The 17,372-nt window shown below is 44.1% G+C and overlaps 2 protein-coding genes across 8 annotated transcripts; both read right to left on the bottom strand.

Moving 5' to 3' along the window:
- Positions 1-158: 158 nt before the first annotated feature.
- On the bottom strand, positions 159-5,178 carry LOC118309160 (zinc finger protein 79-like). Of its 3 annotated transcripts, XM_035630972.2 has the most exons (3): positions 4,858-5,178; positions 1,956-2,750; positions 159-1,723 (listed from the first exon to the last, which is right to left on the bottom strand). In XM_035630972.2, the coding sequence occupies exons 1-2, from the start codon at positions 5,042-5,044 to the stop codon at positions 1,957-1,959; spliced, it is 981 nt and encodes a 326-aa protein (XP_035486865.2). In that variant the 5' UTR covers positions 5,045-5,178; the 3' UTR covers positions 159-1,723; position 1,956. The 3 variants fall into 3 exon arrangements, with proteins under 3 accessions (XP_035486865.2, XP_035486864.2, XP_047188912.1); XM_035630971.2 differs by lacking the exon at positions 159-1,723 and having other exon boundaries at positions 1,824-2,750; positions 4,858-5,177; XM_047332956.1 differs by lacking the exons at positions 159-1,723; positions 4,858-5,178 and adding an exon at positions 4,694-4,851 and having other exon boundaries at positions 1,824-2,750.
- A 1,265-nt stretch (positions 5,179-6,443) lies between these two features.
- Positions 6,444-15,751, bottom strand: zc3h11a (zinc finger CCCH-type containing 11A). Of its 5 annotated transcripts, XM_035631029.2 has the most exons (18): positions 15,617-15,708; positions 15,224-15,300; positions 14,104-14,175; positions 13,742-13,889; positions 13,503-13,622; positions 12,596-12,719; positions 12,325-12,507; positions 12,152-12,217; positions 11,868-12,041; positions 11,186-11,263; positions 11,000-11,098; positions 10,747-10,809; positions 10,087-10,629; positions 9,888-9,961; positions 9,229-9,796; positions 7,843-8,015; positions 7,315-7,517; positions 6,444-6,981 (listed from the first exon to the last, which is right to left on the bottom strand). In XM_035631029.2, exons 4-18 carry the CDS (start codon positions 13,793-13,795, stop codon positions 6,762-6,764), a joined length of 2,742 nt encoding a protein of 913 aa, XP_035486922.2. In that variant the 5' UTR covers positions 13,796-13,889; positions 14,104-14,175; positions 15,224-15,300; positions 15,617-15,708; the 3' UTR covers positions 6,444-6,761. The 5 variants fall into 5 exon arrangements, with proteins under 5 accessions (XP_035486922.2, XP_035486921.2, XP_035486919.2 ...); XM_035631028.2 differs by lacking the exon at positions 15,224-15,300 and having other exon boundaries at positions 15,617-15,751; XM_035631026.2 differs by having other exon boundaries at positions 14,104-15,300.
- Positions 15,752-17,372: the final 1,621 nt, after the last annotated feature.

The following is a 17,372-nucleotide window of genomic DNA, read 5'->3' as shown; positions in this document are numbered from 1 at the left end:
GTGTTTAAATTCTTCCTTCTCCCACACTGTGTTGATTTAAATCTGCTCAAAAATAAAGCTGAGACTTGGTTCTTCGATGTTTTATCAAGTATTTTATTTCAAAATAAATGTGCTGAGGCCTAAGAACGTGTTAAATGGACTGTATTTATATAGTGCTTTCCTAGTCGTATCGACCACTCAAAGTGCTTTTACAGTACAAGTTACATTCACATACATTCATACATTGCTGGAAGAGCTGTCAGAGGCAAGTAAGGGTTAAGTGTCTTGCCCAAGGACACTTTGTCAAGCTGAGTGAAGAGGATCGAACCACCAAGGTTGGTTGATGACCTCTCTCACTCCTGTGCCGCAAGAACATCATCTGTGTAAACGTCCAAGTACTTTCAGTCTGATCAGGACAAATTCTATCGAGCCCCATATCACAAATATTCTCAAAATATCCCATATTTGCCTTAAGGGGCTTCACAATCTTATTATGTGAGATAACTAACATTAAGATTCACCTCCCCTCACATGTTTGGTTGTGGACCACAGTCAGTTGTTAACTGACCATTGAGCTCAGTACTACTTTGGAAGATTACAGGATACACGTCAAGTTTCTACAGAGAGGAGGGTTTGTTTGTGTATTGTCATTTTCTGCATTTCTTTTCTCAATGTCAGTCAGTACCAGCAGATCTCCAGCAGATGTCGGTGTTGTTACCACATCAGGCTCTTCGTGTCAGACAGGACCAACAGCGTCTCATTGGACCGTTCAAACGATCAGGTCGTTCCACCAATTACACAACCTTGTAAACATGGTACACACAATGACAGGCACAAGGAACAACACTGAAAAGACACTATGCAACTCTAAATCTGTTTCACGGCAGACATTTCCACCACGTGTCATTTCAGAAAAAAACACAGACTGACTCTCCTGCTAAAGAAAAAAAATCCATTTGTTACTTTCTTCGCTGCCATGTGTCCTGTACAATGCAGGATAGTTACCAAAACTTTACTCTGACAAATCAATGATGTTGTTAATAGTACAGCAGCGTCATTGAGTACCACACTCAACACTGTCGCCACTCTGAAAAAAGAAGACAGTCAAACAGAGGAGGATAGCTCCGTGGCACAACGCACAAACACGTGCTTTAAAACAGACGTCACGTAGGTTAGAAAGGAAGTGGCGTTCCACTAATCTAGATGATTCTCATCTAGACTGGAAATTAGTCCAATTAGCTCTATTTAACAGTCTATTCCTCCAACTCTTAGTAGCAATGATTTCATGAGCTTCTTACTAATAAGATTATCATCATCAGAAAATAATAATCAGCTTCTTCCCACTAATAGCACAGACACACTGTCCAGTACAGTAGCCTCGGAACCAACACTATCGGCTAATTTATATTTAGAATGCTTCTCCCCTGCATTTCTCCGTCACCTCTCACATGAAGGTTCTGCAGCAGACACTTCGTTACCGATCAGCTTATGACTGTGGTTTTGCAAATTAACGCGAAAGACTTTTCTCACCGCGGATATCTTGACTCCCTAGAACCAATACAATTATAATGATTGTTTTCAAATGAGTTATCCTGTTCCAGCTCTTGTACTGTGGGCGCTGGCTCGTGAACAGAGCCACCATGAATACAATGAGTTATACCTGTCTACTATAGGAAGGTCTGTTGTCTCAGTTTTGTGGGTGAGAAGTCAGTCGTTGCTCCGGTCCTTTGCTGGGCAGGTCCACCTGGAGTGGACATTTATAATGTGAGTTAAGTTCCATTTCCATTTCCAAATAACATTTGTTAATTTGATAAAGATAAACAACACAATCAGTGGATCCAAACTCTTCATATGCAGAGCTTTATTGCACAACAATAAGACACGATCAAACAGCAGTAGTGTACACCGTCTGAAGCTGAAGGTTGGACACTTCAGGCATTTTCACAGTTTACAGATCCGCCCCCTCTTATTCCGACTTCACTTGGACTGCGGCACTCGGCTCCAGCCGGCCCTCTCTCTGGTGTGTAGTCTGAAGTGGGTGTTGAGGTGCGCCGACTGGTTGAAGCATTTCCCGCAGACGTGGCAGTGGAAGGGCTTCTCCCCGGTGTGGATGCGGTGGTGCCTCTTCAGCATGCTGACCGTGGTGAAGCTCTTCCTGCACACCGCGCAGCTGTACGGCTTCTCCTTTGTGTGCCAGCGCATGTGGACCTCCAGCTGGCAGGCGAAGCTGAAGCCCTTCCCGCACTCTCTACAGCTGTGCCACCGCTGGATGCTCTGGCCCGGGTGAGAGGAGCGGGGCGGGGGCTGCTTCAGGGACCTCACGTTCTTTATCTGCAGTATGTGAGCGCTCGGTTTTCCATTTGAGCGGAGGAACCCCCTCGCCGGCTGGTCGGCTTTCTGAGTCCTGTGACTCTTCGCGGCGCCAGCGGCACAAGAATCCCTCTGAGCTGCTCTACAGTTTGAGTCAACGGTGGGAGAGGAGGCCGAGCTGTTGGCCGACGGCTGCCTCCTGTCGTCCTCGCTGTCCCTCTCTGCCTTTAACTCGTGTGGTGTCCGTGGAGGTGGGGATACAGTCCGAGGCGGGACAGGATGTGACCCTCGTCGTTGCTCAGGGTGACTGCAGGTCCCCTCCTCCGAGTCACTGGCTTCCTGTGAACAATCTGTTTGAATGTGTCTGAGGTTTGGTTCTTCTTTGACGAGTGGCAGCAGCTCCACGCCGCTCCTCCACTCGCAGGGCTGCACATCGTCTCGGGGCAGGGCAGAGGGAGGCTCTGAAAGGGGACCAACATCACAGTCATGCTCTGCAGGCAAATATTACAGTGTGTCGTCTAGGGATGTCTCATCACCCTGACCAGCAGGGTCTCGACTCTGTCAGTCTGGCTACAGTGCTGAGGAGGAACCTGGGGTTAAGTTTATTTTCTTCTATTACTGATTTTCTTGAAAAAGAAAATGAATGTATAAACTTCTATTAAATTCATGGGACCTTGCGAAATCCCATAGCTCTACTCCAAACACTTTTAAGTCATAATTTTTAAGGTTTTTCATCAGATTGTGATTCTTTGTGTGTGCGTATTCTGAGCCTTATCAAGTCTTATGTTTCACTGGATTGGGTTGAAGTTTGTACTGAACATTGAAGAAAGGCGAATGACAATGTACAACATTTATTCATGTAAATAGTCAAATGAAGTACAAAGTACCTGAATGAAGAATCTTTCATTTAAAAAAAATGAATGCCTCCACTAGTTTTCACTTCACACAACTTAATTCTTAGTCTGACTACAGTTCTATGACATGTAGAAGTTATATGGTTATGCATAAAAGGTTCAGTGCCACAGCTCCTGCTAAGTATATCTTCAGAGCTAAAAACCCACTCTTCAAGACATCTTGACTGTGTATACACATTTAGATATATTTTCCTAAGTATATATTAGGATATTAGATATTTGCTTTGAAGCAAATGTCAGCCAATCACGTGGCAGAAACGTTTTGATTAAATGATGGAGTAATATATCATCTTTACTTTTTCAATTTTCCGTCAATAAAAATGAACACTTTCCCATGAAAAAGTTTCAAGTTTCAAGCAAATGAAAATAATCCTTAAATATCATAAAAAAGTGTGGTGTTTAGATTTTTTGCTCTGAAACTATATTTAGCATGACCATAAAACTTCTACATGTGATGAGTTATGATCAAAATCAAACCTCAAAAGTGTTTGGAATTTAATAAAAGTTTATACCTGAACGTGACCTGACAGGCCCTCGTTGAGTTGACATGGAACGAACCTACCAGACTCTTTATGTCTTTCAAGGCTTGGCTAAATTATTGTGATGTCTCAATTGTATCATGCAGCTAATTTGAAGAAAATATTTGAAACTGAAAGTTCAAGCTTTGTCTTGAAATTTAAATAATTCATTATTATTATTTACATTTTAGGTTAAATAACATTATAATTTTATTTATTTGGTTGTATTTGCAATTTTTTTTTAAAATTTATAGTTATTTATGATAAAGTTTATGGTTAAATATCAAGCCTTGATTACATTTCTGTCATAAAGGTTTGATAATAACAACTTAGGAATTATTGACAGATTTAAAAAATATATGTATATATATATATATATATATATAAATCTGCAGATGTATCGGTTTCGTGAAACTTGTACTTCCTAATATCGATATCGCCCCCCAAAAATACATAGCGGTCGGGCTCCAATTCATACACTGACCTTCCACTCCACCAGCACTCAGATAAGAAATTTTCACTATTTTTTTATATTTATATATATATATATATATATACTCTCAACATACTCTTGGAAATGATTCTAAAGATTACAATGATGGGACAAACATAAGTGGAAGAGACGTGTTCAGGTGTAGACTTCAACACAGGAATAGCAATAAGTCACTTTATGAGCGCTTCTGTTAGAGAAGTTTTACTCCGCACAGTGTCCAGCTCAGGTTTGAGGATTTATGCAAATTCGATTCCAGAATTGATATTCAAGTTGGAAGAGAAAAAACTTTTCCAGCACTGACTGTTACTTTGAATACACCATTGTACTTCTCAGAGGTCAAGATCAAACCTGGAACTTTCAGTTTCAAACATTTTGACCCTGACTGGCCTCCATATGTGGGAACGTTTCACACGAACAGTTCATATTCAATCACTGCTGAGCCCTAAATATGCCTTCATCATCAGACCCACTGCACCCACCCGGTAGAGATCCGGTGAGATGGTCTGGACCTATCAACTGGTTCATGCTCATCATTATGACCACATCAATAGTCATAGTTACGCATCTGTAACTATGACCAGGATGATGACAGGTGCCACCGGCTCGTGGTGCCTGGCGGGCTCTGGCCTCGGGCGGCGCTCACCTGGCTGCAGCAGCAGCCGTTGGACGGCGACGTTGAGCAGCCGCCGGAGCCGCTCGTTCTCCGCCTTGGAGCGCAGCAGCTCGCGCTGGTGCTCCAGCAGCGCGTCCCTGACGGCGCGGAGGATCTCCTCGGCGGCCGCCGTCAGTCGGTCGTTCACGAACACGTTCAGCAGCTCCAGCCCGCTCATGGTTGATCCTGCCGCCGCCGCCGTCGTCGTCGTCTCCGGAGGGGAACGTCCTTCTGTTTACATCCACTCGCCAGGAAGCAGAAGCGCGCCGGCTCCTGCCTGCGTCCTGCGTCCTGCGTCGTGCGTCCCATCGCCGCTCGCGGAGGCTCCGTCTGGCACGCCCCCTGGCGGCCGGGAGACCGCACCGCATGTTGTAGGAACTGTATGCTCTCACTCTTTATTGATACATATACACTTTATCAGTCAATTTCAAATCAGAGAAAAGAGGCTGCAAACTTGTAGGCTTCCAACCAGTGGCGCCCCCACAAATGTTTCACGGGGGGGGGGCGAATGAAAATCTCAGGGTGGCACACCTAAACCAAAAGCCATAACAGAATATACTCTTTTTTTTCCTCCTTACCTTCATTTGGGCCCTGCTCCTTCAAACCTTTAATTTTTCCGGGCTAGATGAGAATCATCTAGATTAGTGGAACGTGATTTCCTTTCCTCGACCGCCTTCTTTTCCAGAGGGGCGACAGTGTCGAGTGTGGAACGTAGTGAGGCTGCTGCACTTTTAACAACATCATCAATTTGTGTCCAAATTCAGTGTAGTTAATAATCGAGAATTCAAATGCAACTAAGTAGTGATCGGACAGAGTTTTGAGGAAATATTATTCGATTTTCAAGTCATATGCCGTATGTCAGCACAAGGTCGAGGTAGTAATTTAAACAGTGAGTGGGTTTGTTTACATGTTGAATAAAACCAACTGTCTATTAGTTAATTAAAGGCAGAACTAAGACTGTCGATGGCAACATCCGCATGAATGTTTAAATCGCCCACTATAATGACTTTATCTGTGCAAAGCACCAATTCAAGATAACAAGTTTGAGAATCCAGAGTAAGGGCCTGGTGGACGATATACAACTAGAAGAACAGTTTTTTTGACATTTCCAGCTCGAGTGTATGAGGCCAAGGGTTAGGCTTTCAAATGAGTTAGTTATGTTTAGGTCAAGGGTTGAGCAATTAGTCAATGGACAGGTTATACATTTAAATAAATGTATGTTGTGGATATTACTAATATCCCCTGGTATATTTTATTCACTGTAGAAATCATGTAATACTTAATATACACGCCACATGTGAATGAAGGGAAAACCAGCACTTATTTTCTTCCCCTTTAAGCACTGGTCATTCTGGATTCTGCAGTTTTGTTCATCTTAAATTACACTGAATAATATCCTCACTACATTTATACCATGTTTGTAATCTCACTTTGATACCATTTTATTTACATTACATTATCCCGTTGTCTTCTTTGGTGTAGAATGAACATTTCACGTTCGTCCCCGACTGACAAAGTATCAGCAGGAGCTCTAATTTATAATAATAATAATAATAATAATAATATATTAATCGAGCTGGTCGTTAAAAGCATTTTTTATTTACACGCAAATTTGTACAAGAGACTTTTAACAATGATCATAAAGAAAACATGATTAAGAAAATCAAAGCCCTCCGGAATAAAGACCCTGGGTCACAAGAGGAGCTCGTGGGAACGAAATGAAAACATCATTGAAGGTGAGAGACGAATAAAACATGAAACTAAAAGCTTAAAATGAGTGAAACTATCATCGGGACATGATACCATGAACCACAAAGGGTGGTCGTCACTGCTTGTAAATACAAATACATAATTGTGGGTGACAGACAGGGGTAGTTTGTGCTTAGTGAAGCCCCTCAGCTGTCAATCATCTCTGACAGCTCCTGCAGCAGGTCGTCCTCTCCCATGCCGGGGTCTACGTCGTCCTCCAGGTGGTCGTCGGTGAACTCGTTCATCAGCTCCTCAAAGTCGTCCACGGCCGAGGTGGAAGGAGCAGCGCTGGAGGTGGACAGGGTGCGGGACACGACGGCGCTCGGCCTCCGTGCTTTGGGCTGAGTGGGGGTCTTCAGGACTGGGCTGTGTGGGAAAAAAAGGGGCATGTTATTTCTTTAGTGACTTTCAATGCTGAGTTTTTTAATTTGAAACAACGGATTCAGGAAGTGGAATTACGTAGTGACGCCAAGACAAAAGCAAGAGTGAAAAAACTGAGGAACCAAACAATACCGAGGCTAAAAACATTCTTGTGATATCCCATTATGATTTGTTTCTATTTATTTTTGTACAGTATATAGATTTTTTTTTTTTTTACTTTGCTAGAAGTTAACACATCACTTAAAGTCTGACATTACCAATAAGTCAGTGTTCTTGTTTAAATTCTATATTGAGGTTAAGCCCTCTGTGGACCTTTACCTTTGGGGGACTGCACAGGCCTCTCTAGAAGCAGCAATACTGGGGGTGGGCTTGGTCTCCTCGCCCGGGCTGTGTGGGAAGACGGGGACAGTCTGGAGCTCCTCTCTCAGGGGGCTGGAGCCGGAGCCCGAGTCCAGCGGGGTGCTGGGACTGTGGGGCACATCGGAGCTCAGCTGAGCCTCCGTGCTGGAGGACGGCAACACCTGACGACACAAGTCCCAGAAGGTCATTCAAAGAACTTGATTGTTTAGATTCTCAATCATACTTTGCCGTTTGTTCTTAATACTTGAGATTAGATTAGCATTTGATTGACTGCTGGCAGATGATGGAAAGAGAGCAGATGCACCAGAGAACAGACGGGAATTCAACATGTTGAGGACTTGCTGAGGTGAAATGTAAACAAAATGTGAAGGGTCCCAAAAAACTGCTATTGCTACAAAGGTAATAAATACAAAGATGAATGAGATATACACCATGAGGTGTTAATAAGGTTTTGGCACCACCATTGGGACATTGTGTCCAACCCACCTGTCCATCTCTGCACGCCGCCTCCTGCAGTGACTCGTCCGCCTCAGTGCAGCTGCTGTTCAGAGGTTTCACCGCAGCCACAGCAGACCGCCCGGCTCCCCTCCTCTTCTGGCCCGGCTTCACCTGCACCGCAGGCTTCACCACGGACGGCTTCACGTTCAGTTTGGGCCTCACTGAAACAGAGGCACGAATTGATGAAATGTTAATGAATCGTGAGAGGGAGCAAGGGCTTGATGGACACCATAAAATTTAGTTTCTCTAAATCCCATGCTGTGTGGTTCTTGTTGACATGAAACTTAAGAATCCAGTGTCATTAGAACATCAAAATCAATGTCACTCTAGCGCATGTTAATGCAGAGATGATACATTCAACAATATTATCATCATTTGAAGACCATTTTTTGATACTGAATCGTGTCAGCTTGGTCAATGCGTCCTACACGATTTGTGCTGCTGCTGAGAGAAAGGAAGCTAAAATATTCCCCTAACTAGGGATGTACCGTCCACGATATTGCTAAAATAAATTTGTGATTAAAATGTGTCACAATGACGTAGGACTGTAGTGTTGTGTTGATGTGTAGTCTCGGAGTGTGTGTGTGTGTGTGTGTGTGTGTGTGTGTCAGACTGCTCATTTGCCCGCACTGCTGAAAAAAGTTCTGAAAGCGTTTGTATTTTATTTTCATGCGCAGTGCGTGTTTACATTTTGACTGACGGCTTGTTCCGATCGCTGCAGTTTGTTTACATGTGAGGTCAATTTTATTAGATGATATTTTGTTTGCACTAATAAATGCTGCTGCCTGCAAATGGCAATCACCAATAAAATGTTGTTCAGTATTTTTCCCCCCCGATACCGTCATAATTATCGTTATCACAAATTTCCTTGAAATATCGGGATATAATTTGTTTGGCTTTAACGCCCAACCTTACTGCTAACCCAAGGGTAACATGCATACTAATGTTTTATAACTGAAACCATCTCCACACTAGGGCAGTTGGAACTAATTCCGGGAAGTAAAATATAATTTTAATATGAAGGAAAGTCAATATTATTTGAATGTCTATTTTCATTTAACTTTAAAAAAAAATTGGCTCAGATGCCTCGGCCGACCCACATGAAAACGTAACGTCCGGGCCAGGCATGGTACTGACGCACACTGACCTGCTGTGGCCCCAATCGCTTTACATTGAGTTTCACTACGGAAGTTTGTTTACCCTCGATCTTAGTAAGAGAAAAAAAAAACCTTCAGCTGATGTTTTCTGGTCTCTCACATTCTATAGACACCGACATTCTGATGAAAGGTGTACTGTTGCTGTTGTGGTGTCAAAATGATCATCAACAGCACCCTGCAACATGAAGACAGTGTGACAGAATCAGGGGTGAGGTACCTTTGGTGTCTCTCGTCTGTTCTGGGGATTTCTTCTGATTGTTGCCCGGTGTTTCGTCGAGAGTTGGGGCCTCTGCACTGAGGCCGCGGGGCGCCGCTCTGGGCTGCTTGGCCGGGGACAGTGCAGTGGAGTTCCGGGTGTTTTTGTCCGGGACCTCCCTGGAGCTTCTGGGGCTCTGTGAGTGGGACTCTCGCCCCTGTGTGGGAGAGCTCTGCTCCTGGGGGGCCGAGGTCAGAGCAGTTGTAGTGCCAGGAGAAGAAGAGCGGCTCAGAGGTGTGGCAGCCCGGGGTTTGAGGGGAATCAGTTTACGAGCGGGGGGGTTTGGAGTGGAGGGGGTAGTATCAGAGGTCAGAGAGGTGGAGGAAGGTGATGAAGAGCCTGACGATGCTGGACTTTTTTCAGCAGGCGCCTTCTTCTTCGGGCTGCGATCAGTAGTCTGGTTCTGAGACGGCTTGGCTTCCGCTGAGGTTTTGTCCTGCTCCTCCATTTCCTGTCTGCGAAGGCGCTTCTCTCGCATGATCTCCTCAAAGGTCTTGACCTTGACGTTGTTACTCGTGGCAGAGCCGGTCTGGAAAGACAGAGGGAAATAACCATCACCTACAGTTGACAGAAGAAGAACAAGCAACAAGAGCCAATATGTAACCCGGACCAGACCGTACCTCGGGAGCAGCAGTTTGAGATTTCAGTGGCTTCGCTGTAACGTCGCCTCTCTTCTCTGTTGAGACGCTGCCTGCTGAGGTCAACAGAAAAAAAATCATGTTTGAAAACACTATATGTTAAAGGGGGATTAGCAAACTCAAAGTGTAAATGAATCAGAGAAACATTAACAACAATAAAACCATCCTTGTTCTGACTCACTTTGGGAGCCAGGTTTGTTGATGCGCGGTCGACCAGGCTTCTTGACACCGTTCTCCTCGTTGTCGGTGCTCCTCTTGTTTTCAGCCTTTTCAGCCTTTGCCACCTGTTGGGTCTGTGTCCTCGCCGCCTTCTCCCTGCGGATCTCCTCCAGAGTCTTCACTCTCACTACCCCCGTGTTCGTGGCCTCAGAATCAGGCCCTGCTGTGTTGGACTCTGCTTGGCTCTTGCCTGGGGCTTTCTCCGTGGCGTGCTTCGCCTTCTTGGGGCTGGGGCTCTGTCCCAGCTGCTCTTCCTCCAGCTTCTTCTTGGCTCGAAGGACCTCAGAGAACGTTTTGACGCGGCTAATCGGGTCATCTTTGACAGCGATGGCTCGCTTCACACCCTTGGTGGCTTTGATAGTGACGGTCTTGGTGCTTTCGGGACTCGCAGCTGAGGGACCGTCGTTCTGGCTCTGAGACTTTGCCGCCTTCTCCTGTCGGATCTCCTCCAGGGTTTTGATGCGGATTTGCTCAGGAGCTTTCTGAGCCTCCGTGTTAGAATCAGCTGTTGAGAAGAGTGGTGCACAATAATATATAATGTTTTACTCAATGTGCGGGATTATTTTTCGCAAAAGAAAGGACAATGAAAAGGTAAAATCTGATATTCTTCAGGGTTCTTTACCTGGGTGAGTGGGTTCATCGAGAGCAGCAGGGAGTCCCAGTCTTTCCCTAACAGGCTTGAAAGCTTGAGAAGCAGAAGAAAGAAAACAGTTTGAATAGACATATTCAATCAAACACAACCTGTTTGTATTCACTTTCCAAACTCACAACTCTTTCCACCTTTAATTACAACCTCTACCACCAGCAAGAGAAACGCCTGCAGGTGATGCACAGTAAGTAGCTCTGGGCTCATTTTGATGTTTCACAATACTCACATTTCTGCGGGGGCATTAACGGCTCTTCTTCATCCATAACACTGCCCAGACGCTCAGCCAGACTCCTGTTCACCAGGACACCGTCTCCACTATATACATCTACAGCAAGGAGAGGAGAGGTCACGAGAGTCCGCACTGCTACCAAAATATTGAAATCAATGTGTTGCAGCACGAGTGCCAACATACTGCTGCCGGGCCTCTTCCTCCCGAGTCTTTCGACCACATTGCCTCTCGCTCTCCTGGTTTCTTCAAAGACAAGTTGGCCTGGGTTAAAAGAGAGAAACCACACGCTAGGTGAGAACAGGAGGATGATGCAGGTCGACAGTAATGGTTACTATAATATCGGTTCATTGGATAAAGAAGAGAGGGGAAAAAAGCAGTTTCAATAAAAGCAGGGAACATCCAGAGCAGATATCCCGGCGTGTAGGTCGGTTCCATCTCATCATCAGATGAGAAACGGAGCAAAGTAAGATGCCACTTCAAAGCCACCACAAGATATTTCAGTGCACTGGGCCTGAAACTAATCAGTGGCATCATTTTATGTCTAATGTATCTATATTCTATATATAGATACTGAGTATCTATATTCCAATCCTCCAGTTGCCCAATCTATGCAATTCTATGGCCTTAAACAGCAACCCCAGTCTTAGCTAACTGCGAAGCTAGCAATTAAGCTTTCAGGGAGACTTGTCTTTAGAATGGTGAATGTAAAAGCCAACTCATCGATTAACACATTTTTTTTAAAATCTAAATCAAATTCCAGAATGTCATCAGACTAAAATATATAATATGGAATTAGTAAATAAGCAGAATCTGGGAGGAATGATAGACCCTTCTAAGTTCAGCCCCTCACAAGTCCCTGCTTTACCGTCTCTGGCCTCGTAGGGTGATGGTCGAAAATATGACTGGATGTTTTCTTTCTCTCCGTTGGCCAAGGAGTCAGGGCTTTGGATGGGGTAACCAGCTCTCTTCATGCTGCTCTTCAGGGCCTTCCTGAGCCGGATCTCTTCCAGGGTGCTCACGCCGAAATTCAGCGAGTCATCTGTCAAGACACGAAGTTATCACATCAGTCAATGTTACCTAGAATACGACAGGATTGCAGTTTTGGCCCATGCATTATGTTTCCAGTATTTTGCGTGGCTCCAGTCTCACCTGATTTAGGAAGCTTTCTAGGAGACGGGCCGCCCCTGCCGTCCTCTCCCTCCTCAGAGAACTGGTCTGGAAACAAAAAAGATCCAAGAGGTGAAGACAATCATCTGTTGGGATGTTAATTCAGTATTTAAAGAAAATAGGGGAAAGGTTAGAAGAGATCTAACCCAGCTCACCATCTTCATCCTCGTCATCATCTGCTGGATTAATCACCACTGGCGGGTGGGTGGGGCTTGGTACTGGCTCCTGACTTTCAGTCTTGATCACCCCTCGGAGCTGGGGATTGGCTGCAGCGGGGAGGGGGGCGGTTGGTGGGGGAGCTGGCTCCTCCTGGGGCTGCTCCTCGTTCTTGCTCAGACCTGGGAGATTTACAGTGATTATCACTAACAGTCTTTCACAGGTGGATGTAAAACAGTTTCACATTTTGTGTAAAAGAAGACACCTCACCTTTGCCGGGGGGGACGAAGACGCCATCAATGTAGCGAGCCTTTTCGTGGAAGAAGGCACAGTGTGGCTTCTGGCAGCCAGCTGGCTGGTTCTCCCAATAACAAGCTATCTCCCTTCTGTTTTTCTGTTTTGATGAACCGGATGAACAATGTAACAACATGCATGCTGGAGCTCAATCACATCTGTGTCCATTAAACTGCCCTAATACATGTCTGCAACAGCACACCTGAATTCAAAGGAAACTTTCTTCATGCTAGGCCTGTCACAATAACAACTTTTTGTTGCACAAGATATTGTCCCAGAAATAATTGCGATAAACAATATTATCATCATTTGAAGACCATTTTTTGATACTGAATCGTGTCAGCTTGGTCAACGCGTCCTACACGATTTGTGCTGCTGCTGAGAGAAATGTAATCCAAAGTTTACACTTCTCAGACAAAACGACCAATTTGAAGACATTGTGCCTTTAGAAAAATATTAAGAAATCCACATTTTCTGATATTTTATAGTCAAAACCAGTAATTGAATAATCATACGATAAGAGAAGATGAGAGGGTAGAAGAAGCGAGACTTTGCTGGACTGTTATTGAGGTTAATAAACATGACTGAGTTCATATTTATGTATCATACGTTGATAATTATCGTGACAGGCCTAGTGAGAAGAAATTTACTGATCAAGCAAAACTACTAACAACTGTTTTAACTAACAACTGTTAATGTAAGTTAAGATTGAAACATGACTTATATTAACTGTTGTCACTGACTGGAGCTCCTGGCTCAATGTTTACTGGGACACTTTCTACCCTTTAGTAACTGCCCTTCGGGGGGGGACACAAACTCAAGTGGGCAAAGCTTGAAGGAGATTTCTCCCGAAGTTGTGAACTAATGTTGAAATTTTCCTTACTGTGATTTCCATGTGGCGAAACTTGCAGATGGTCCGAAAGCAGCGTCCTTCCTGCCAGAGGTTGCAGACGGCCTCGCTGCCCATGGCTGCCTCGCAGTGTCTGAACGGGCAGCTGTCTCCCTGCAGCAACATTGAAAACTATCAAGACCACACTCCTTCTTCCGGCCACCAGTCAAATTCCAACCGGTTACATTATGCACGTACAGTATGTGTTAGCGCTGTGCTCGAGGTTTGCTTACTTTAGAGCAGGTGGAATAGTAGAAGAAGTAGCAGTCGTCTCCATGGTTGGTCATGGTGATGCTTGTGTGCGTCTCGCGTGGCGGAGGTGATGAGGTTATAAACGTTTAACCCAGCGGGTGGTTCTCTTCAGGACCAGAAGGACTCTCCCTGACAACACAGAGCAGAGAAAAACATCAGAAAGAAAAAAACCTAAAAAAAAGTCTTATGTTAACATGATTTACTGACATGCAAAACCAAGGTGTAGGGAAGCTGCTGTCATTTTTCAGGTTTAATGAAATTTGAATTCAGCTGTCCAGTAGGACTTCTCTTTTAATCTTTCATCCTCTGTGAAGCACCATTTTAAGCATAATGCCACCGTTACCTGAGGTGGCCGAGAAGCTGGTCTCCCTCTACAGCGCACAGCTGGTGGGGTGTCTCCGCGGTGGCATGAGTCCTGAAGGAACACTTGATCCGTGAGATAAGAGGGAAAGGGATCGGGTCGCGCAGAGACACTTGTCTTCCTACGATATCCCTTCTCTGAGACACCTTTATCTCCGCCAGAGTGCTAACATTACTGATGGTGGATGCAACAGAGTCCTTTGGGTATTTTTTTTTTGTATCTATTGATTTAACTAATTCAAAGAAATAAATGGGGGGAACATAAACTGCCAAAAAAAGAAAAATTGGATCCAAAAAAAGCTTAAGCAAAAAGGAGACAATTGTGGGCTGGTGGAAAAAATCCTCAGCTTCTTCTTGGGCGTGGCGACATTTGCTGATGGCAGTAGGGGAAAATGAGCAAGATACTGAAGCTTCTAGATATCATCAGCTGTTGATTATCAGTGATGAAGGGAAAAAAAAATCTTCTGCCAAAGAATTCTCATGTGGGGGGAGACAAGCTATCCATATCCAGGGGTCCCCACAAAGAGCCGAGAGGACGAGTTTAACCTATAAACCAACCAAAGACACTCCCGGGGAACTGAAAAGAGGGTTATTAAGAGACAAGACATTTGAGAACAATGCAGACATCTTGACATTTTCCACACAGAGGTACAGTACGCAGAGCAAAACTGGTCGGTGAACAGACTCACTGTGGCCATCATCAACCCAGGTTTGTGTATTGATCGGTCTCAAGTGTCTAGTCCAGAATTAATACCAACTAGATTTAAGATGTTCCTGGGTCCACACCAGTCAGGAGGCTTATTCCCTCTTGACATGGAGGCCCTGGTTGGACAGCGACGATCCGCTTGACAAACAAGTCTGCCGTCCATCTTAAGTCAAATTGAAACAACTGCTCTGAAAACAATGGCTCACAAAGTCTACACAAGCACACGTGTGTTTTTAATATTAGCAGGAGTCTCGTGTATAATATTCTATATCAGAGGCAAATTACTAATTTGACAAACACCCGTTAGCCACACGTCCCCTCCCGTGTCGGTTCACGATACGTGTGGTCAGGAATTTGAAAAAAGCAAGACAGTGAAGTAAAACAATAACATACTTACTGTTGAACAACAACAAGTAGCCCGACGCTAGCTGGCACGAGCTACACGCGATTCCTAACAGCGGGCGGAAAAAGACACTGCTCGGCAGAACAATCGAAAACAGCCCAGTTATATAACGTCACACGATTACGTGGGTTCGGATTTTGAGGACATACATGGATCAAAACGAAATGCGGCTTTGAAGCGTGTGCACGTTGGGTTCAGGGTTATTCACACGGAGCCGAGGCCTACCCGAACGACCAGCCGCTCGCGACCTTATCGTTAGCGTTAGCTACATGCTAAGACGGCTGTTAATTCTGTGTTTACCATGGTATTCGCTTTTATGTTTTAACGCTACGGTGTACCAGAAAAGGAGACAATGCGGTGTAAAAGAAGGTATGCGGTGTTAATTACCAGTTTCAGATTTTTTTTTACTAGATTATAAGAGTTGTGTTATGAGGGGACAGCGCCGTGCCTCTTCGCTGACTGCCGCAGCCGGAGTACAGCAAAATGGCGGCAGCAGGAAAGACGGGGAGAGTGGGCGGGCCGTGTGTGTTGCGTTCACGTCTCGTGGAAAGATTGTAAATTCGATTGCCTAAAATAGGGCGCCGTTCAAAGCTAATTGTACTTTTTAGTACAATCATATACTGAAACATTACATATGCAATGTACATGCAAATACAATAATAAATGGTTCGTTGTAAATATAAATATCGTTATTTTTGATGCGCCTTTTACTTTTGATAGACTACTTAAAGTACATTGAGCTGATTTACAACAGGTGAAACGCTGGGATTATGAATACTAGTCCCACTAGTGGTTTTGTAGTGTTGAGTGTTTGTTGGTTTGAATTCAGTAGACTTGACTAATTTGAACCATAACAGTTGGACATGCCTTGAATGCTTTCTTACTCTTACTAGCACAAGGGAGTAATTTCAGCTCCTCTTTTTTTTATGTGGCCGATGTGCCTGAACGCCGAACTTTCATATTAGGTGTACTGGATGTGTGGTTCATTTAATTATTGAAATGACATGTATATGTTATTAGTTAACTTTTTTTTAAAAAGTGTGCAGATGGGGCCACGAGCTCAGGTCAATTTAATTTATGCTGCAAAAATGGTAAAGAAACATTAATACCATCCAGGGCCGGTCCAAGGCATAAGTGAACTAAGCGGCTGGTTAGGGCCCCCTGGCCACCAGGGGGGGCCCCATGCCCAATGTAACTGTAGGCAAACACAGCCATAGTCAGTCAGACAGTTGATGGAAAAGGCAGTGGCGTATAAAGTTAAAGATGTCGGCAATGTCAGAGCCGTTGAGAAAGAGAGTTGCAACAACTCTGTTCACTCCAGTAGTCCATTTTTTTCCAGTAATGGTGGATCATGGAGCCTCTCAATAGTTCCCGGAAGTGGGCAGCAGCGCAATAGAGTAGCAGCAGAATGGAGTCAATGGACCGTCTGTGTTGCACTTATGAAGGGTAAGACGTTTAAATAATCAAATTGTCAACATGCGCATTAAAGCATTAAATTATTTATTATTTTATTCAATTAAATTATAAATTTAATTTTACTTTAAAAAAACATATTGACTTACTACAAAGAGTTATAGCAGACCGACATGCCTATGCTGCTATATTATAAATCAATACATTTATTGACTACTTATTACCAAAAATCGCAGTTCTGTCGCTCTGAATAATGGATTCTAATTGTGCGCCAAGAACTTCTGGGAACTATCTGGAGTCTACATGGGACACATGACGTGCAAGCATTTTGGACTTCTGTTGTCGCTACTCTCTCTCTCTCAACAGCTCTGGACAATGTCACAAAAAAAGAACATGCATGAATAATTTTAATGTTTTACCATTAACATTCGCCGGCTAGCTAGCTGTCAAACAAGACTTCGGTTCAGTCAAGGTGTCTTCATCTAACGTTAGCTAGCTAAAATTAAGATTAAAGACCATAGAAGTATAAAGGCTGAAACTCATGAAATTGACAAATAGTTACAAATCAAATTCTACTTAGGGCCTGTAATAGAAAATATTCTATATACTGTGTTACATATACTTTATACTGTGATTCATAGTTCTATATCGCATGCACTGTTCTGTGAAAACCTGATAGCTTATGCCTCCCTTTAAATTCCTCCATTACCTACCCCCTGCTCCCATTCCC

This window comes from Scophthalmus maximus, chromosome 6 (assembly GCF_022379125.1).
Source record: "Scophthalmus maximus strain ysfricsl-2021 chromosome 6, ASM2237912v1, whole genome shotgun sequence".
Taxonomy (NCBI): Eukaryota; Metazoa; Chordata; class Actinopteri; order Pleuronectiformes; family Scophthalmidae; genus Scophthalmus; species Scophthalmus maximus.
This window is presented reverse-complemented; position numbering and strand designations above follow the sequence as displayed.